Source organism: Tetrao urogallus, assembly GCF_951394365.1.
Source record: "Tetrao urogallus genome assembly, chromosome: 11".
In the NCBI taxonomy this organism is placed as follows: domain Eukaryota; kingdom Metazoa; phylum Chordata; class Aves; order Galliformes; family Phasianidae; genus Tetrao; species Tetrao urogallus.
The window spans coordinates 9,399,970-9,422,564 of record NC_136824.1 but is presented as its reverse complement, the minus strand read 5'-3'; the positions used below and the strand labels follow the sequence as shown (position 1 = coordinate 9,422,564).

Below are 22,595 nucleotides of genomic sequence, written 5' to 3'. Positions count from 1 at the left end.
TAACTGAATGCTGGAGGGCAGAAGAGAGGACACGGTGCTATGAATTTCCTAGTATTTATTTTAAAGGATGTCTCAAATATGCTTGTAATCTCAAGCTTTCTGTGATGTTTTGGTGATAAAGTTCTCCATTTGTAAGAGGCCAAGAACATCACTTTTGGTTTTCTCAATTATTAATGGACAGTGGCATTCAGTAAACGAAAATCCTGAAATGTTTGCTATCGCTACTGAATATCTCCCTGTGCTGATCTGTATTCTGTCATGGTAGCGAGTGGCAGCAGATAGAAAGAATTACTGTGGTCAGTACAGCCTGAGCTGTCTTTCCCCGCAATGTAATGCCTCAGATTTGCCTTTCAGTGAGGAAATCTATATAAAGATTTTTCTTGTAAAATTTTCTAAGTTGTTCAGCTGGGAACATGGGGGTTCCCAGGAGGCAGGCTGTGCTGTCAGCCTATTGCATGTCATTTACCTGTGCTCTTTTTGTAATGTGGTGTTGCTCTGACTGTACGTTTGCCAAGGGCTCAGGCTTCCACCATGTCAGCATGAACAGTAAGTTGTTAATGGCAATAGGAAAATCAAGTTTGTTCCTTAATAAAAGGGGGGCTCAGGATGGAGCAGAGGTTTTCTAGAAAACCTAACAGACCCACTGGCAGGTTCATGCTATTTTGTGCTACACGTTCTTGCTTTGCTTGATCTGTTTGTGGCAATTAGTGTTGGTAGATGAAGGCATGAAAATTTGATTTGACACATAAAAACAGTATTTGGAAATCTTCCTAATAGACTGGAATTTCCTTTTAGATACTGAACCCATTAAAATCCAGATGGTTCAATGAAAACGCCATTGAAATCCATATGAATAAAGCAAAAAATAAAGCTTACAGTGACAGTGATGGAGATCTGTTGTATCCTAATGTGTCTCTAATCATCTCTAAAAACTAACAAGTGGGAGCTGCTAGAAGGAAGAGAACTGGTAGACAAATATAAAACAGATTAGCACTTATTGCTTCTTGCCGGGATCTTCTGGCTTCTGTGGAATCACAAGAGAGCAAGCGGCTTGAATATTATTAAACAATAGAACTACTGTGCCGTATTTAAATCTCCCAGACTGCTGTGCAGCTCAACTGTGAAAGTGCAGGCAGCAAGAATTTCCCTCTGGGCCAGAAGAATGCAGTGTTTGTGTGGAAGCATCCACACAACTGGGGGACGGGAAGTAGTGATGCTGCAGCTGGCCTGCAACATTCATACACCTGAGGCAGCAGGAGGGATGAGTTCTTTTGGAGTTAGAGAAGGTGTTGAGAAAGTCAGTGCTGGATCTATTTGCTTGCAAACCTCAGTGTACCCCAAAATACTGTGGGCCTCTGAATTTAGATGACACTTCCCCTCCGAGGTGCCAGATATTCGAGCCAACACTTAAATTTTGTTTAAAACAAATAAAACAGAATATGTTACTAATATCCTGAAGATGCCCTCTCTTTTCATCTGAAGCAGTTCAATTTCTGCATTTTACACATTCTTAAACTGGACTCTCCAAAAAGACAAATGCTTATGAACCGCGTTTAGCTTCGAAAATCTGAAACTGTTCTTACTACTTTTTTTGCCTTGATAAAGGCATCCATTTGTGCAACCTATGTATAGAAAACCGTTATTACAGGGTTTAAAAAATTCTTCTAAAGTACAAGCCAGATCATTTAAGCTGCTGTTTTTCTCTTTAGCGCAGGATATAACTACAAATGCTTTACAGCATGTCCTCACCACACAGAAATATTTGGCTGTAGTTGAGTGAGCATTCCAGGGATCCAGCGTGGGGAGAGCCTGCAGCCTCCAGCTGAGGTCTGTACGTATGTGGCCTCCAGAGATGTTCCAGGAAAGCTTCCAGTCACAGTGGGCAGCCTGAGGGGAGACCCCAGTGAATCAGCTCAGGTTTTGAGGTGGTGAAGGTGTAGGGCATTTTAAACTCCGCACTGGTTGGTCATGAAGGTGTTTGACAAAATGATGATGATGGACCACAGACCGTTGTTAAGGGTATTTACGTTTCTGGGGTTGTTGTAGAACATTTGTTTCACGTTTTTCCAATCTAATGCAAAATAAAGACAAACAGATGACATTTCAAGCCCAGTGTGCTTGTGTATATCATGCAGATCTCTAAAGGATCCCTGGGTCAGAGAACTGCTGCAGCAGATGCCACTTGCTGGACTTGAATATCTTCTGATGTGAGAACTGGTTCCCATTCAACAGCGTTCTCTTTGGTTAGAAAACATCATGTGGATTCATGAGCTGCCTCTGCGGGTTTGAGATCTGTGTGATTGTGCTGTAAGCATGCTAAGCGTTAATGACATTTATCATTTAAATATCCTGTCAAGAGCTGAAGGAATCCTTAGAGCTGTTGGTGTGCTCTGTGTAGAAGTTCTGACCTTTAACAGTGGTAGAGGTTACTGTCTTCTGTTCTGTAATTGTACAAAGCTGACCGCAGTGGGCCACTGGTCTGGGCCAGAAGCCACCCAGGCCTTACCACACTGCACATAATTATAAAAGTTCCTTTGGGACAGCATTTTCTTTTCTTTTTTTTTTTTTTCCAAAATAATGAAATGATTCACCTCTGATAATGTCATGCTTGCAACATGATAACAGTAATTTCGTATTACAAATACGGGAAGATTTTCCAAAAGGTGCGGAATGAATTCTCAATTGTATTTAAAGTGTGCTAGAAGGCAGTAAGCCCAATTTTGTAACTATATTACTCCAATTCTGATCTAATTTAGCTGTATGTATTGGATTCAGACTAATTCTGAAGCAGTGCAGATGGGAATTAGGTCCAGAATACAACAAACAACGTACCCAGTTGAAGGTGTCACCAGGAGCTCAGGAATAAGAGCATGGGTCCCATGGCTGGTATGCTTAGCAGCCTCACTCGAGAGGCAACTCACTGTGCTCCATAGAACTTCTCACAAAAACGGCAAGCTCTCCAAATTTTGTGTTCCTAATGATGTGAATCAGAGGCCAGAGCTTGCCTCCCAAGGGCTCATTTATGTAAAACTGATTCACAACCATTACTAAAACTTCAGAAATTGGGAACAGAGGGTATGATATCTCACTGCTTGTGTTGGTTGCTGTATCACCATATGGTAGCATCATAAATAATTCTTGTAGAAATTAATTTAATACTGGAAACAAACAAACAAGCAAAAAAAAAATAAAGATATCATACCAGAACTTCAGGTGATCTTCAGACCTTGAAATACAGCTCTGACTCCATATTGTTTTGTTGACAGAGGTGCATCAGGGGGAGCCAGATTTAGAATAAATGCTGGATTTCGTAAGAACAAATTTCATTGAGTCAGAATGCTGCATTATTTAAATTGTCGAGTCTGTGACATTTGTCTACATTTTTTATGAAACAAAAATAGGAAAAGATATCAAGGGATAGAATTAGCAGGTTTCATCTGGGCTGAACAGCATTTTTGATAAATGTTAGCTGCCTTCTAGAGCTCTGTATTTCAGCAAAAAATGAACTAAGTACAGATTCGGGTCTCTTAGAGCCTGGTTTGCCTCCATCCTTGAATCTGTCAAATGAAGGCAGGTAACCCTAGGTGCTTTATTCCCTCCTGTTCTTTGATCTAATTGTTGTGGCCTCCAAATGGCCAAAGGAGTAGCTGTGGGGCCAGACTCCTACTTTATAGTGAAGTAAATCCAGGTTATTCTCTTTGTGGAATTGCTCTGATAGCCGATGGGGTACTTTCTGCCTTCCAGCATCCACAAGTGTTTGGCTGAGGTTTTTGAGAACTGATGTTATCATGTGGAATTCAAATTTCTGCCATTAATGGATTCCAAAGGAGTTGAAGTTTGAGGTATGATCTGAACCTGTGAGTCTGAGCTTTCCCTCTCAGGGGTGATAAATCTATGCTTAGCACAGCAGGTTAAGGAAAGATATGTTTTTTCCTTTGTAAAATTCGTCCCTTTGTTTTTCTTAGCATAATCTGAATTTTGAGTATTCTAGCCATCCTAAGGCTCTGAGCATGTTTTGGTTGTTTGTTTGTTGCTGTGATGAGTCAAGTGTTCCTTCCAACTGCATGGGCAAAACTTAAGTATGCATTTTAAAACTAAATAAAACACATTTTTTATGATGTGTTAAAGTATTGATCTGAGTAAAATGATGAATTTTTCTGACAGCAGTCCAATAAGCCCGGTGATGAAGTCTTATGTCACTGTAGTTATCCATGTCCTAAAATAATGAATCAGGGCCTTAGGGCTGAAGTCTTTATTTGAATGGGCAGTTACCTGGTGTTGAACAGCTCACCATTTCTCATCGCCTGCTTTTGAAACCTGGATGTCAGCAGGTTGCCTCAGGCAGCCCGAGGCTCTGCTTTAAAACATCCCACAAAAACTTCATGAAAGAAATGAGCTAAGAGCATAGCTCTAAAAAAGAAATGTGTTTGCCGCACCATAGCGGAGCACTGCATGGGAGTTAATGGCCAGAGGGTGCGGGGGGCTGACGCTGCCTTTTAGTTTGCTCTCCTCTCCAATTGGTAATGGTAGGAGAGGCGCGCTGGAGGGAGCCAAGATGTGAGACCTCTAGCAAACAGAGACCTGCGGAATGCAGGCTGCTTTGATGTGTCCTGCGCTCCAACCAGGCAGTTTATCGCCGCAGGGAGTGTGCGGATTGAGCTGGCTTTATGTCCACCCTTAGTCCTTACTATATTTATTCACTGGGCAAACTCCACAGGGCTTTTGTAGCTGTAGGAAGAAAAAAAACTTAAACAGCAGCCACCATGAAAGACCATTGCTGTCGATTTTGTCCTGGCAAAATGTGAGGAATGACTGATGGTGACAAGTACTGTACCAGGTTATATCAGGTCAGCGCCGAGTCTGTTGTACTTTAATCAGATCGGTCATGGTTGTTTGGGTCTGTATTTATTTCAGTTATTTTTATTTATCAAACATTCGCTTATCTCTGAGCATGGGAAACATGCAGTATTGCTATCAGCAGTTGCAGTGTTCTCAGTTTAGTGGTTACAACAGGCAGTGGGTCAGAGAACATGGGATGGCTGCAGTGCTGTGTGTGAGCACTTAGAGCAGGCTGAGGTTGGTTCTTTTTTCAGTAGGAAAGCAAAATTCTTAAGTGAATGAGAATGTGTTTGTGCTGTTACAGTACGTGCGAGCCTTGGCTGGGCTTGGTTTGTTGTGAGCTTATGTTCGTAAAGCTCTTTTCATTCATCCATAGAGTTTCAGCTCACCCTTGTTGCAGCCTTGGTTTTTGACACAGCACTTAATCAGCACGCTGCTTCCGAGTGCTATCAGCAGCAGACAAAGAGCTGAAATGATTAATCAAGTGATTGAACGGATTTCAACAGGATTAATAATTAACTGGAGTTCACTGATGTTTTGTAGCGGAGATGCAGAGCAGGGTTTTTCTTCGGCCCAGGACAGGCAGTTAACGTGTAATGACAGCTTCCCATTTGGGCAGTGCCTGTAACTTAAGCTTCAGTGGTGCATGCATGGGTATTTTCAGTGTCAGAATGCCACAGTTTGCTGGCATAAAAGCATTTTGCAGGCTCCGCGAATTCCCTGTAGGATAAATCTTATAGCATAACTTCATAGAGCTTGGTCTGTGTTGGAACTGGCTGTGAGAGTGCACTGCCCTGAGACATGGGGTTCAGAGACCCCAAACTTCAGAGCTCAGCTCCGAGTCTGTGCCCTGCAGCTCACGGTGGAACCGTAACAGTAACACTTGCTGCTTTATGCTGGCAGCTGGAGAGCAAAATAAATAGTGCAAAATTTAATTTGAAATGCGGTCATGGCCAGAGAACTGACTGTAGAAGGGCATCGCTTATTCAATAGATACACCCCCTCTGTGTCCCTTGGGCATGCCTGCTGATCCCTCTGAGAACAAGGAGTCACTGCTGGCAGCGCTGCAGGGCCAGCACAGCCCTGGCAGATGGGGTTGGATCTCCTTCTGCTCCGTGCACTGTCAGCAGAACTATTTGCTGTTTTCTGGTGCAGATTTGGAAAAAGTGGATGATGGGCCTCGAGGGAGGAGAAAGCAGTTTGATTTTTTCCTATGGAAGAGAGGTTTGGGGTCTTAAAATTATAAGAACTGACCAGAGAGTATTTAAATTAAGCCACTTGAATCCAGGATGGCTGAGAGTAAACCTGAAGCCCACCCACACAATTTTAATGCTGGCTTTTTGGGGCCCTCTGAAATAACACAGCAAACCCTGGCTCCTTTTTTGTAAGCGCTACGTTGCCATTTTTTCTTGATTTGTGTTTCTTGCTCATTTAATGTTACCCTGATGATTTCCAAGTTGATAAATAAATAAAATCACACATGAGAAACTCAGAGGGCTGAGCAATGGAGCAGTGAGGTCAAAGAAAGAATAGAGCATGTAATTCAAAAAGATTTTTCTGTGGGATGTGGTGAGGTTTCTCTAAAATTACTTATTGGAAACGTTCTAGAGTGCAAAGCAATAAATCTGATCTTCAAGTGTGGCTTTACTTTGAAAAACAACAATGTAAAAATGACACCTTTGTACTCAAGAGATCTTGACTTTGTACGTGAGAATCTGGAGATGTTTTCCATTTACTGCGTTACCCATAGCATTTTTCTGCTGTGTTTTCACTCCAGTATCTTTGCAGAGTCTGTGCTCTTCAGGGACCATTGGCCGGACACTGCAACCCTTTTGGAATCAGGAGCATTGTTACTCCTGATTTCTAGTTTTCATTTCAGAGATAAGAGATGAGAGCTACTTAAGCACATGAAAACGCAGTTACTTGCCAAGTGGGAATTCCCAAAGACTCTAACCTACACAATCCTATTAGTGTCCTCTGTATTTATATGTTTATCTCCTTGAGAACGTCTGTCCCAGATGCCTTGAAAAGTCGTTAGTGTTGAAGCCTACACTCCAGCCAGTGGTACCCAATGACTAATTGCATTAGAGCCAGCTGCCATAAGCAGCACCTGGGCCATTCACCTCCATCGCTTCCAGTGGCATGTGAGGAAGAAAGATCCTGACTTGCACACAAAGCTAAGCTGCTGGGCTGAGTTACTAGAACAGCATCTAGTGCAGAAATCACTGCATGCACAAATCATGCCATACCACAGCAGCATTTTACAGGGTTTCTCAAAGCCAAGCTGCATGCTGAATGTATGCAATGTCACACAGATATCTGGGTTCTGATGCCCGCCCTGGAGGGGCTGGGTGGGAAGGGGGGAACACAGCCCAGCATCCATGAGGCTACTACATTTATGTGCTTTTGCATCACTCGTGGGCACCTACGACATAGGAAATGCTAGGAGTAACATTCTTTTGCCTTTCTCCAGTAGGTTCAATGCTCTTTAGAAGTTGTTGGGTTTTTATTTTTGTTTTTTGTTTTCTGTTTTTTTTAAATTTTTAAAATGCTTTCTGTTTTTTTTAAATTTTTAAAATGCAAGGCAGCTCATGTCATACGGGGCTTACAAAAACCAAATAAATACCAACAGTCTGTCGACAGAACTTTCTGGACTAATCCATTCTTTTTAAAATACAACAGTCAAAACTGACCTGATTTATAATGGTGTTAACACAGCTCAGCACACGCATTTACAAAAGCAGAACAAGACCGTTGTAACGGTGCTAGTATATCTGTGCAACAGTAGTCAATAAGTCTTCTCTAACAGAGCTATTTTTGCTTCTTCTCTAGGTGTGTATGTGCTAATAAGATCCTTTTTTATATTTTCTAGTCACCAGTTACAGATGTGCAGTTTGGCCCTATGAGACTTCATCAAGATCAACTTCAGGTAGGTGCTACGGTTCCAACCGAAGTCTTAATTTCTCAGATATCACAGAAGTTAACTTTGGATGTATGTCTGGAGTTTTTGTGGTATGGGGATCGTCACAGTGTTTTTGCCAAGTGATATGCATGCGCATAACAGGCTGTAACCACATTATATATGATATTCTAAAAATCCTGACAAACTCTTTTCTCCAAACATCTCTCAACTCATAGAAACAGAGCCATCTATAGCCATTTCCTCTGTTGTGGTCAATGTAGTATGTTCCATGATTTGCATTTTATTTAATGCATTTTGCATTTACTTAATCAAAATCTCATCAGAACAGTGCTCAGTCAAATGTCCTGGTGAAGTCTATTACACCAGCATTACTAGTAGCATCAACCAAACTTGCAGTATCACAGAAGATAGAAAGTGAGCTTGGCAATACGTGTAATTGTTTTGTTTTTTTTTTTTTAAATTATTATTTGTTGTTGACTGGCATTACTTCAAACTCCTTTATCTCTTTATTAATAAAGATCATATGCCAGCTGTCCCCTTCTTTTGTCTGGGATGGGACCTGACTCCCTTGAACATTCTTTGAAAATTCTCCCGTGTCTTGTGGCATACTGAAGTATTAATAATCCAAGATGTTCCTCGGTGATTAATTACAAAACTCTTGGGTGAAACTTATCTGGACTGCTGATTTGAAAACGTCTGTCTTCAGGAACAGTTCAAAGTCCTCCTGAGCTATTGTCAGAACAGATAGTCTTATCATCTAACATCAAATATTAGGACAACCTAATCCAGTTTTTCTCCAGGTATAAATCAGAAACATTCCTTGAATGTTTCTGCCCCCTTTATGGTTATTAATGGTTGTATGACTTCTGTCCAGTCATAGGCCAATCTAACATTCTACCAGTTAATCCTTGTGAGAGTTGGCAGATAGGAGGGAAAGAAAGGTCAGACAACATTACATTTTTGCTGAAGGTGATCATACAAATAAGATCTCCTGATTGCTCTGTGCTAATGCTGAAAACCATTATTCCACTCTTAAGAGTGTTATAAATTAACTCCACTAAATATAGCCGAAGTATGACATGTTTTTCAAGCAGGTTTGCAAAGGTTACTATAAAAGGAATCTGAACTAAATGAGTACTAAGTCCTTCATTCTTAAAAAATATGCACTGCAGGGAAATGTTAAGATTTACTGGTAAACATTCCATCAACCTGGTCCAAAGTGTAACCAGCACAGAATTCCTAAAGTCACCCAGAAGATAAACGGCAGTGGGATGTGGTATGAGTTACACATGCTGCACATTGTTGTCTAACCAAAGCATATATTTAAGTGTAGTTTGATTAAATTACTGAAAGATTGGTGTCCTGAGACAGTGGGCCAAAATGTTGGTCTGGTTTATCCATCCTTCCCAGAAGACTGCATCTACTGAATCGTCCACAGAAGCAGCATTAACATAGATGTATACTCTGTCAGTCTGCGTATTCTCTCTGCAAAATGAACTATTCTCTATGAAATATTGCCCCGAAGCAAAGCACAATCACGTCAGTGGAAGTCTTCCTTAGTAGACTTCATGTTTGTCTTTCATAGACTATTCCACCATAGAATTTAAAACATGTTTCATAAGGAATGTTGAACTTCTGGGAATTGTGTTGATTTTAAAAAGACTCAGAGAGAGGAATGCTACTGGCAGTTGTTCAGCAAGTTATGACAGAGCAAATCATAGCTCTCCTAACTTCCAGTTCTGGACTTCCAGCATGGTAGTTCCCTTCTGTGATACAAATCTCATGGCAAGCTTGGCACAGGAGTCACAGGGGTCTTCATATACACAAATACTTCCATCTTGTGTGACTTCATGTTGGCTAACCTTGTTAAAAGTGGGTAGAAGTCATGGATTCTAATGTATTTATATGATTTGTTAGTAATGATTCTCTGTATTTGAACCAGGTACTTCTAGTGTTTGCCAAAGAAGATAACCAGAGCAACGGGTTCTGCTGGGCCTGTGAGAAAGCTGGATTTCGATGTAATATTGCCAGGACGCCTGAGTCTGCGCTGGAATGTTTTCTTGATAAACACCATGAAATTATCATTATAGACCACAGACATTCCAGATACTTTGATGCAGAAGCATTGTGCAGGTAAACACCGTTTCAGGGTAATTAATGAATAGCTATGTAGATAACTCGTCAGGAAAGATTTCTTGCTTTTTTTATGACCCATCTATAAAATCTATTGAATGTTACTGTTTGGCTTTCTTTTTTTTTTTTTTTTTTTTTTTTTTTTTTTTTTTGACAAAAGTCCATTTTCATCAATGTTATCTCAGTGCTTTGGCATTTTTGGTTGTTTGCTAGGACAGTTGAAGCTTGACCTGGCGTGGAGCTACAGAGTGCAGATTTGTTGCCATAGTGGAATGTTTTTTCAAATACCTGGCTCCACGTTTGCGAGATAGAAGCACTGCTCGTTTTTACCTTCCATCCCCTGTAAAGTGAAATGCTCCTTAAATTTGTGAGGCCAAATTCTTGAAACTAGCCCTTTTCTACTAACGCATTCAAGCCATTTCAGAAGGTTGACTTTTTGCTGTTCCCCTCGACAGCATTTGAGGTTTCAGTTGATGTACATTCTGTATGTCCTTTTTTTGACATGGAGTTTCAGGCATTGCTGCATTTATTCTCTTTTCTCAGTAATCCTGCAGGCTTCAGATCTAACTTTTCTGCTATTGTTAAATCAAAGCATGCAGTCGAGGCATGTTAAAAAAAACAGCGTATGAAGATTCTGTACGGTCACAGTTTCTGAAATGCAAACCTTAAAAGATGTTAAATGTTCTTTCTTTTTATTTAAAGGTCTATCAGAACAACGAAACCCTCAGAAAATACAGTCATTATTGGTGTAGTACGAAGGTAAATACATCTTTACTTATAAATTTCACCCACAAAGTGTGAATCTTAACACTGCAAATGTAAATCCTACAGTGAAAAAAAAAGCTTGAATTAGAAATTCTTGTAAAGTTTATCACTTTATGTGATTTTATCATGTAGAGTTGTCACCATTGCTAGCCACAGGATTTATGATTCCCACTTTTTACTGAAGAGGCTTGACTCAACCTCTGCAACCCCACGTGCAGAACTGTGGAATTGCCTCATAGGTTGTGTTTGGATATTAATAAATATAACACACTGAACTCTCAATCTGTCTTTCAGTCTGAATAATCACATCACAAAGAGGAGATCTGTAGAGTTATGAAAAAACTATAGAACAGTTTGAGCAGTGAGAAACAGCATCTGAGCATGGAAATTCTGAAAATAACACGGACTGTTAAGACATCTCAGTATAGAAGTGCATGTTTTTTCCTCCTCCTCCCTCTTGAACACACTACTTATATATCATAAAGTAATGTAGAAGTAACAAAAATGCAATATATTTAACTGGAAATGGGTTTGAGCTAATTTTCTCTGAGTACAATTTGAAACTGGCCATTTCTCAGAAAACATTTATTCTGGAAGCCAATTCTGAGGTGTTTAAATTTTCCGTTAACAATCCTGCTTTCCACCACAGTCACTACCAAACAACAGATCCTCATTAAACATTTCAGAGGATTTCATTGTGAATATAGTCTTTATTATTTTTATGTTGGGAAGTCTTATGACTATGGGAACCGTTGCTTCTACAATCAGAGTCATCTCTTGTCAAAGTAATACCAAAGAAAGGAGAAGAAAAGGAGCAGGGGAGAAACAGTGAACTAACTCAAGAGCTTCTTTATGTATATGAAAGACCCCTGTGGTTCTGTGGGCCAGCAAGTCCTTTTTAAAAGCTAGGAGAAATTGGAAGCTGGGCTTGCTGACTCACAATTAGGAAGTTACTCAAAAAGGGAAAAAAACCTGCAATTGATTTTGTCTTTTCAAAATGTTCATATTGTGTGCTGGGACAAGGTAATGGCTCCCTGCAGTGACAAGCTTGAGTTCTCAAACTTTTCAGATGTCTATTACCCCTGTTAGGGAAACTTCAAAAGTAAGTCTGTCTCTCAACTAGTCGGTTGTTTCAAATTCCTGTGTGCTAACACATGCCTTCTGTAGTCTCTATTCAGGATTTCACAGAGTGAGAACTTTCACACATTTCCTTTCTTGCAAGAAGCGTATTTGTGAAAAAGCCTGACATTTAGCCAATAGCATATGGAAGGGCTTCTCTCTGAGGATTGCAATCCTTCAGTTTCCTGCAGTTTAGTTTGTTGAGGTTGTTCTTTCCTGCAGTATTCCTGATCTCTTTCTTTGTACTTTTGAGAGGCGGCATTTTGAGATAGCTGGCATGAGGAATGGAGATATTTTCTGCCCTTGTCTCCCTGCTTACTCTTGATGGGCATCATTCTCTTAAGAGAATGCTTAAGAATCTCTTCTGCTTAAGAAACAAGTGCATGGAAAACAAAAACAAGAGATGCCATCGGATCAAAAATTTCAGACATAAAGAAAAGCTATTGTGCCATCTGCTAGACATGACCAGCTTCCATCTGCTTGTTTACAGAAATCGAACATAATGACCTTTCTTCCAGATTCCATTCATACATCACATATGTTGGAGTGTCTCTTAACAGTTGATACAGCCAAGATTTTCAGAATGATTCAGATATCTCATTTTAGGAGTATGTCATTCTGAAGTGACCTGCTAGTAGGTGCTGGGTTGTCAACACTGGAAAATCCATCATCATTCAGCCACCCTAAGTTGTCCGCTAAGGTTTGGTATATGCAGATAACAAAACATTTCTTAAAACTTTGCTCATGTAGACTTTCAGGTGCATCTTTGGATAGGGACAGCATAAATAACAAGGACCTGGTACCAAAAAAGCATCCATGCAACAGTCTAGTTAATTAAATTGTTTGAAGCATTACTTGTTTGCGATGCAGGAAGCTCATTACTTACAAATAGGAAAACATATTGGCTTATCTGTTCCAAAGGTATGAGTTTGTCGTAGACAAAAAAAAGTTTTATTCATAGATCCTGTTAGGATCTAGGCATATTATCCCATCATGTGATATCTGGTGTACAGGTACTGGTATGTCAGTGGCTTGTGAAATTGGGCTTCAACTGATTACAAAACCAATATCTGCCTTTATCCTTCTTTTAAAGGCATGCTGATCGTGAAGAGTCATCAATATTGCCCCTGATCTCTGCTGGCTTCACAAGGGTATGTTTGTTTTATAATCTATTAGTTAGCTCTGCCATTCCAAAACTGTCACTGGCTGTGTCAGTAATCCCACCTGTAAGTCTTGTTTGTGCTGCTCATTCTTACATAGCTCCTCATTCAGAACTACAGTAGAACTAGAACAGTGCTGACTAAGTAGGTGGGTGGTCTCAGGAATACCAGAAGTGGTATTGAGGCATTTCTTCAATGTAAGTTTATTTGTGTACGATGCTCTGATTTATAGGTTGACATTGGCAAAATTGACTAATTACTGTAGCAGAGCCAAAGAGTGGCTTCAATGAACAGCAGAGCATGCTGTGGGAGATCTTTTCTATCAAATGCCAATTCACATCTGTAAACAGGTTTCAGACACTGTCAAATGCTATTATCTTTTGTTTAGAAAGACCTGAAAAGTACCACGTTGAATCTGTTCCTTGGCAACTATTGCAATTAAGCAGGAAAGGTGCTTATTAGCCTGTCAGTTGAGTGGATTCCTGATTGCATTTAGCTGACAATGGAACAAAAATGTGCACAATTTTACCATTGTAATTCAGAGTATATTGGTTGCATGCTCACCAGATTTTTTGCCATTGCATTTGCAATCCATTTTCTTATTTATAGCAGGGTCCTAATACAGGAAATGCTAAAGCCTGAAAATAACTGCACTCATATGCACAGAGTCATTCCAGTGGGCGCATCAGTAATCTGACACAGGTTCTGAATTATTTATAGATCAGAGCCTTGGAGATTGGACTAATGGCAAAGCACAGAAAGCTTTGTTTAGCAGTCTTGATGTGGTGGCTTATCTTTGATAATCCCCATCCCCCACAGCTATCAACATCTATGGTGGTTTATCATGAGCAAAGATGTAACATTGAGGCTCGTACCTGATTAAAATGAGAAGTTGCAAAAAAACATCAGAGAAGATACTCAGGTCATTGCTGCCAGGGCCTAGAATTTTTCTAGTTCCAAAAAAATAACCTTATCAAATTGCTTACATTGCAACATGTTTATTTTATGCATATCTGAGCCTTTTTTGTTCTCCATTGGGCAAAAGAAAGCTGAGTTCATACCCTTGAGTACAGAAACGTGTACTAATTATTTCTAATGTTTTATTTGCAGAGATATGTAGAAAATTCCAATATCATGGCCTGTTACAATGAGTTAATTCAGCTGGAATTTGGAGAGGTGCGGGCACAATTCAAACTAAGGTAATTTTAGCAAAAACGTCATCAACCAAATTTGCCATTTCAGCCATATCCTTAAAAGAGCATCCATTTTCCTGTACTGCAGTAAATTATAGAATGTCAGATAGCTAAAGAAAATACGTTAATCCTTAAAGTACAACTTTGTTCAGTATGGAATTACAATAGCTTATTAGCATGTGCAGTAAGAATTATGTGGATCAAAGCTAATCAGATGTCATTTTTCGTCTCCAGGGCTTGCAATTCATTATTCACAGCATTAGAGAAAAGTCAAGAAGCCATTGAGATCACAAGTGAAGACCATGTAATACAGGTTTGTTCCAGTTATTTTTATAAGAACAGAAAATTGCTCTGCAGGCTGTGTTTTATTTCATTCATGATTACATTTACTTTTTTCCTTTGTGATACAAGAGTCTAACCTAACTTAATGGTTCTGATAAGGCTGAAGTGAGATTCACTGTAGAATTTTCTCCATTTCAAGTATCTTACATAAGGCAATTTTGAGGGAGACTGTTGTTTCTGAAAAAAATAAGAACTTACTGTTTTGGTTTTCTTTTTCATAATTTTTTTATATCACAAAAGAAAACAGCTGTTGGCTTGTACACTTTTTTTTTTTCCGTCTAAAAATACTGGATATTAATTGTATCCTTTAGAAATTAAACCAAATTGGTGCTCTATTTAAATAAAAGTACAATACTTTTTTTTTTTTTTAAATAAACCTGATAGTTCTTGTCGAATCAGGATTTTTGAATGTAATCATCTCCTAAGAATGTGTTTAAAAGTGGAAGAGAAACTGTGCTTAGGTTTGCATTCCTGAAAAACATCATCTTTATAAGGGAGTTAGTTCCATGCATGACTGTGAAGGCTGCGAGGAGTGATTTTATTATCAGTAAAGAGGTTGAGTATAAGCCTCTGGGAGTTATAATGTGCATATAAATTGTACCCTCTTGACCCAGATCTTGACAATGGCAATTTCATTGAAGAATGTGGTTTCTACGTCCCTTCCCCAAAAAGAACAGAGCCTGTCCTGGAGCAGCTTGGAAATACACTTTTTCAGGCTGAATTTTGTTGCTCTGTGGACAGACCCAGAACACAGGGGAACCAAGAGGAGGGAGTCCTGCAGCTCCAGCAGGCAGGGCTTTCTTCCTTGATAGGCCAGGGGAGCAATGTTAGGAGCAGGGAGCATCCAGATGTGCCCTTTCCGTATCTGTCACATGGAAACACTGCAAAGTGTGAGGCGTTCACATTCTGTTATTATGGGAAAAAAAACATTGATACCTTTTTCAGGAGCAGTGCATACAGAGATTTATTCCAGGCTGGGGGGAAGGTTCCATTTGCTAGATTTAGCAAATGGATAAAAAGTGATCTGATGTGCTCTTAGTACTGTTGAACGTTTCTGTTTGTTTTTATTCCACAGTACGTCAATCCTGCGTTTGAAACAGTGATGGGCTATCAAATAGGTGAATTAATAGGAAAGGAACTAACAGAAGTGCCTATAAATGAAAAAAAAGCTGATTTCCTAGATACTATTAATTCCTGCATAAAGATAGGAAAGGTAAGTAATGCCATTGTACTGCTTCTCGTTTTCTATTTGTGAACTTTATTGTTGTCCAGAGATGGCATGTGATATATGTGCAGCTTCACAGCCATAGAGCACTTGCACCTTTATTACTTTAACAAGATAAGGAGGTAAAAACTGCTCATTTTTAACAGCTTCTTCCTCTTCAACTGTTTGGAAGAGCTGCACATTTTATGAAAATTATTGACTTGTTGTATTTATTTGATAGTACAAGGGGGAATGCTTTTAAAGAAAAGGAGGAAGGATCTAAATTGGATGTAAGGGAGAAGTTTTTCACAGAGAGGGTGGTGAGGTGCTGGAACAGGCTGCCCAGACAGACTGTGGATGTCCCATCCCCAGAAGTGCTCAAGACCAGGTTGGATGGGGCCCTGGACAATCTGATCTAGTACTTGATCTAAGGGCTGGCAGCCCTGCCTTTGGCACTGGGGTTTGGAATTGATGATCTTTGAGGTCCATTCCAACCCAAGCCATTCTGTGGTTCCAGGATTGCTTATAACATATGCTGTATATAGCAAAAAGTGTAGAAAAGAAAACTAGAATGAAAGCACGTTATCCAGAAGGGTATAAATGAGAAAAGAATAATGTGGAAGTATTTTAATTTGAAATGTGGAAGTTGATCTGCAACTTCAGAATGTAAAAACATCAGAAAAGACATCTTCACTATCACTTGAGAATGATAGGCAGTGTCAGCTGCTGGCTGCCAATATCGTTTATCCTCTAATAGCATGGGAGCTGACTCCTACTAGAAATGTTTGTCACACCCAGAAAGTACATGAGAAATCCAAGGGGGGTCTCTAGGCAGAGGCATGGCTTCTTGCCAGGTATCTCCACAACATTCCTTTGGGACTGTTGTGGCTGCAGTGTGAGGACCATCATGGAGCTTTCATCTGTGTTTTGGCAATGAGCTGTAAGTGCTTCTGGCGTCACTGTGTGTGTCATCGTACCCGAGAGGAGGAAAATCACGGAGGTAACAGAAGGGGATTTGGGAGTTGGTGTTTGTAGACATGTCGTTGTCTGTGCTCCAACCTGAGTACAGGTAGCTCACGGGGTCGTGCTGGCTGCCAGCTGGAAGCACTGTGTTACTGGCACTGTGAGGGGAGATGGCAAAATGAAGCATGGCGCTCTGAGTAAGGAGGCAGTGATGCAAAAGCATCGATGCAAAGTTGCAGTGAGTCCTACTGTGTAAATCAAGGTGCTAACACAAGCGTTCCTTAAGAAACCTTCACTCTGGATACGGATTGCACGTGCATTTCAACAAGAACGTGTCACTCATTTCTGTGTGTGTTGGTCTTCTCAAAGAAATCCAAGCAACAGACTTTGCTAGGGATCATAGTGCTTTGTACCTCTGTTGCCTGACCCAAACTGTTTCAGTAAATGTGTGTAATATAAAACTGATGTTAGAAGGGAGTATTTATGAAATTATAATTCAGATAAGTTAGACGTGTCAGGCTTTAAAACCACAGCATCAATTCTCAAGATGTGAAGTGATCAAAGTTTTAATAATTTAGTGTGCTGATAAAAATGTCTTTAGTAATGGAAACGTGTTTCACCCCATGAATGATAAAAATCTAACCCTAATCCATCTCTTTCTTTGCAACATATTTCATTCCTGGCTCTAGGACTTTCCAACCGTGGTGACTAATGAAATACTGCTTATTCAAACCTGTCTGTCTGGAACAGCTTAAACTGTTTCAAGTGGATATGTCCTGTTTGCAAGGTTTTTGTACTTCCCTTTGCAACATTTTATAGTATGCAATCCCTGTAGCCCCACTTTTATGTATTTCTAGAAAAATGAATTACAAATGAAGTTATTACAGGAAGTATTTGCAAGTAGAATTTGACTGTGTGGTGCAACCTTTGAAATACTCCATCCCTCTGAAGGTGCTTTAGATTGAAATGAGTTGTTACAGCACTTTCAGAGGTGCCTGATTTCTGTCTGGGTCACTCTGATTTGGTCTGTTGCTCTGAGGCTCGCAATTACTTTATATCCTAACTTAAAAATCTGCTTCCCATTACAATGAACTATATATTGGTTACTGTAGGCTATAGCATGCCAAAAAAGCCAGCTGTGTTCTGTGATACTCTCCTTTTAAAAGGTTGAGTTCTTCTGCTTTGAATAAACACGGTACTCTAACAAAAACAATAGAAAGTAAGATTTGGCGATCGTTAGAAGAACTGAGCTGTGGAAAAATTGCATCTTGTCTTTAAATGGAACCTCAGAAGATGAACTATCGCAGCATTTCCCTTTTTGCGCCAACAGACCTCACGCTGTGAACAAGTCCCATATATCCAAACAAGAGCTGATAGGCATCACCCTCAGAGATGGTGAACTGCGTGGCGCATAGCGATGGCTGGGTCAGGATGCTGCTCTCATTTCTTGTTACTGCAGCTGCCTGTCATCTGCAAGAAGCTAACCTTACTGGGACGTCAGGCCTGTCCAGACCTGAGTTACAAAACAACTTGTGCTTTTTCAGTGCTTTGTGATTCGGATTGCATTTATTAAGGCGAAATGTATAATTCTACTTCTGATGGCATTGCTTGCTTTCCCTGAGCTCTGCACGTTGACACAAATCTGTTTACATTAGTTTCACTTGCCCTGAAGTGAGATAAGGGCTGCCGATACGTCAGACCAGGCGTGCGATTCTCTCAGCCCTGTTGGTGGGTGTGGGCTGTCCTTGCACCAGGCTGCGCCGTGATGGGCAGGGCAGCTCTGTGTGATTGGTTCTGTGGCACGTTGTGCTTATTTTTGCTCTGTTTCTACAAGGAGCTGTCTGGTGTGAGAAGCACCAGATTTACAGGGCAGGCTGAATGATTCCTTGTAATGCTCGAATGAATGTTTCAGAGGATAGATGCATGCCAGAGCATTCTGAATGAAGTCTCAAATTGCAGCATTGATTCCTAGCGCACTCTATTAGGGGTAAAGCCATTATCTTTGTCCTCTGCGTGGCTTTTACTCTGCATTTGAAGTCATCCTGGTGGGTAGTACAGAAGTGACCGATGGCGCTGTTTGTGCTGCTGTAACACGGCCATAATGATGGGCGGACGGACAGCACGCCTTGGGAAGCAGCTCTTCTCTGCTGGACTGCCAATAGGCTCTGCAAGACCATATGCTGTTCTGAGATACGTTTAAGCAACATCCCTGTGAGAACTTAACAGAGCAGCAGGATCTTGGCTTGGACCTTTTATTTTTTCAGAATTCTGCTGGCCTTTTTCCTCTCTCATTTCCCACCACTGTGTCACAGGCTGTAGACGTTCACAAGTTGAAAAATCTTTCTGTTGATGAGAGGGAGCACATCAGTGAATAACCAAACCTGTCCTGAAAAGCACACGCTCGCAATGTGATAATTATCCAATCTGTACCTTCTGCCTTTCCCCTTTCGTGCATATTCCGTCTTTATTACCTGGGTTAGGAATTGATTGCTCATCTCTGCCTCATCCTGGTTGTCAAGAAAATATTGATATGCATACTTCTAATTATGGCATCATTGAATTTTGTGATGTTGGCTTATCTTCATTTGTATTCCTCATGCAGCTCATGCAGAGATGTTATGTCTGCTTCCTAATTTGTTATTCACAGAGCTTTCCTCTGGCAGATTTTTGGAAGAGCTGTTGGTATTCTCTGCTGTGCAGCCGTTGCTCTGCAGCTCTGTGTTTGTTGGTTCCATTAGCAAAAATGCAAAACTTCTCTGTCTGTGCCTGTGTTCTGGCCTGCTCTGCTGTGAGGTCTGTCAGTCCAACATAAAGCAATAGGTGCTGGGTGCCTCGGGAAGGCATTTCATGTGCATTTGTAGGATGTGAGCAAAGGTCTGTTGAGCTAAGCTGATGGACAGCAGCTGGCATGGGTAGTTTGCTTTGTTAATAAGTGAGATGGATTGCATTAATTATTAATCATTTGGTTTATATTAGTTGTCCAGATTAAAATCTGATGCTTTTTTAAGGAAAAAAGAAAAAAAGACCAAAAAAACAACCAGTAACAATTACTGTAGAGATGGAAACGTGTAGGCAAGGCTGTAAACGTTGCCTGCTGCCATGTTCCTGAAGGCAGTGCTGGTGGAGGGACCTTGGGCCGTTGGGGAGCCTGCTGGCTCTGCTACCACTCAGTAACAGAAATGACTGAACAATATTACACTCATAAGCATGTCTGAGACAAGGAGTGAGGGTAATTTGCTGAGTCTCATTTGAGAGAGAGGATGAGGCCTTGGAATAATTTACACTCCGCACTGGAAAGAAACGTCTCATTTCTGGAGGATAAAAATGACTTCTCTCTGCAAATTGAAAATTTCCTTTCTGCCTTCTCTTTTTGTAAGCTTTATTAAAAAAAAATAAAATACAGTGATACTGGCAGCAACAATCTGATACTGCAAAAATTGTCTGCTTCAGTGTTATCCTGAGACTGGCATGCTTTTAGAGGGCAGGTCAGCAGGTGGAAGGCAGAATCCAGGAGATGTTCTGAGCTCTTTTGCTCAAAAAAAACAGGATAAATCTCTGAAAGGCAGCACGGAAAGTAAATGCACCAGGATCTCAAGGCACTTCTAGCTACTGATATGTGATGTTCCACCACGTGCTGTGCAGTGGGCACAGGGCCTCCCCACCACTGAACATGCAGGTGCTCCTGTGGCCTCTGCAGCAGCTCTGCTGTGAGCTGCTCTCCTGCAGGGCACGGGCTGGGGCTCCAGCAGCTCCTGATACCATCAGGAGGAGGACTGCCATGTGTGTGTGGGCCCACGTTCCCTCAGAGAGGTAGCATCTGAACCAACATTGTCATCACATTGCTTTTTTACTGTCAAATATTCCTCTGATGTATTCTTTGCCTTTGTGACCCTTAAGAATGATCCCTTAGGTTTGTGTTGTACAAGAGTTTTCATTGAAGAAAGGTATGAAGCTATATCTTCTCATCCTGTTTCATTGGACCCCTCTAAGTTGCCAAATGAAGGAGAATATGTAGAACGCTGTATTTGGTCTGCTGACTGCATCTTCAACTTCCTTCCACTTGAATTCCTTTTTCAGGAATGGCAAGGAATGTACTCTGCGAAGAAGAAAAATGGAGATAGCATACAACAAAATGTGAAGATACTACCTGTTGTTGGACAGGGGGGGTAAGTGTGACAGCTGGAGCTATGAGTTGGGTGTGAATGTGGCCTCATTCAGAGTTCAGTCATCACAGCAGGCACTGGATTGTCTTATTTCTGAGTATAAAATAAACAGAGGCAAAGGAGGGAGCCTCAGACCTCTGCATTAATTCCAAGGGTAAAATCAAGTTTATATGCTGTGTACAAGGAAAGTGAAACTCTCCTAATTCTTACCAGCAAGGAGCCAGAAGTCCAGGTGTGCACACTGTGCCTCATTCTTCTAATAGGGAAGCACATGTGCTCCATCCTATCTGTCTGTGTCAGGTGCTGGGAGCAACAGAACCCACCTGTGCTCTGTTCTGCTGCTCAGCTGCACTGTCCTGTGCTCACCTGCTCTTAGCTGTAGTAATTTCAAAGCCCTCCAAGGAGACCTGAATGTTAATTAAAAGCACTTGGCTGAGATACTTGTTCAGAAAGGTGTGTCACCATGAGGGAGGGGTTGAATGCAGCTTCTTCATTCAGCTGCTTCCTAAAAAAAAAAAGTGTTTCAGGTTGATTTCATCCCTCGGTAGTAATTCATGCTCTCTACATCAATGGAGTGAAAATGTATTTTCAGCTTAATATGCTAGCCTTGCAAGATGAATATTTTTTAGTTATATCATACCTGACACATCCTACCATAGGCCAGAAGAATCCATGGGAGGCAAAGAGAGAGATGAAGGGACGTTCTTTGAAAAAGGTGTTTCTATTTTGTGTTCCAATCATGTGCAGCAGAACTGCTATTATTTTTTTTTCATTCCCCATTGAGCCTTCCTGTCGGAACAGGATTTGCCTTATGTTCATTTGTTGCTATTACCCATTTTGTGTGTCAGCACTGAATTAGAGCCTGAGGTTTGGATGGGAATTAACATACTGTTTTTTGCCTACAGAAAGATTAGACACTATGTGTCAATTAGTAGACTGTGCAATGACAACAATAAGGTAAGTAAAAATGATGATATGCTTACTTTGGCTTGAGCACAAAATACTGCAAAACAATGGAAAAGTTCTGACTAACTGGATTTCTCATACTGATTTGTAGGCGGAGAAGACATGTGAACGTGTTCAGGCTGAATCTCAGACAGGTATGACACATCTCTTCTGTCTTACTAAGTGGAGTGTATACCTGGGGAAAGAAAGAAGGCAGTTTATAGTGAGCTGGCTGAAGATCAGATCTGTACAGGACAGGCTGAACAGTACTGTTTAGCTAGGAATTAACTGGGAATCCAGCTCTGAAGGCAGCAAAATAAATACAAGCTCTCTCCCTGCTTCTCTCAGAAGGGGTACAAAGCAACCCACCCTTGGAAATGCAGTGTTGTGGTTTCACTGCACTGATGACATGTTTCAGTTGTATGTAGTGGATCCCTGTACCAAAATCAGAGAAATTGAGGATGCCATCTAGATGGCACGTTGCTGTGGCTGATCCATAGCTTGTGTCACGTGTGCTTGCATTGCTTTTAACTGTATGGGGGAGTATTTGTGGTTGGAAATGGGGATCACCACCACTACTGCTCGTCCTTATCCCACGTGTCAGCACTGCATCTCTGGCATCCATGCCAAAGGTCCCTGTTAACTGCAGTGCTATAGCACAGGCTGTACCTGTCGGAGCCCCTAAGGGGTCTGGGATACAACGAGTGCTTTGATAGCATGTAGTGTACTTTCAGATACCAGTTCTATGTGCAGTTGTTACTTGAGTGAATTCAGGTGTGCTGCACAAATTGTATTCACAACTATGCTTGTACTGTGTCAAGAGAAGAACTTTTCCCTCCACGCTCT

At 40.9% G+C, this 22,595-nt stretch overlaps 1 protein-coding gene across 1 annotated transcript in view; it reads left to right on the top strand.

Annotated features, from left to right (window-relative positions):
* The window catches only part of PDE8A (phosphodiesterase 8A), a gene marked incomplete at both ends in the record, with an annotated part of 107,481 nt that overhangs the window by 66,872 nt on the left and 18,014 nt on the right, over positions 1-22,595 (top strand). Inside the window, 10 exons of the mRNA XM_079541019.1 lie at positions 7,712-7,768; positions 9,705-9,895; positions 10,598-10,654; positions 12,873-12,930; positions 14,050-14,138; positions 14,367-14,445; positions 15,550-15,687; positions 20,719-20,807; positions 21,710-21,761; positions 21,862-21,904. Of these exons, the coding sequence (XP_079397145.1) occupies positions 7,712-7,768; positions 9,705-9,895; positions 10,598-10,654; positions 12,873-12,930; positions 14,050-14,138; positions 14,367-14,445; positions 15,550-15,687; positions 20,719-20,807; positions 21,710-21,761; positions 21,862-21,904 (853 nt within the window). The remainder of the gene's footprint in view (positions 1-7,711; positions 7,769-9,704; positions 9,896-10,597; positions 10,655-12,872; positions 12,931-14,049; positions 14,139-14,366; positions 14,446-15,549; positions 15,688-20,718; positions 20,808-21,709; positions 21,762-21,861; positions 21,905-22,595) is intronic.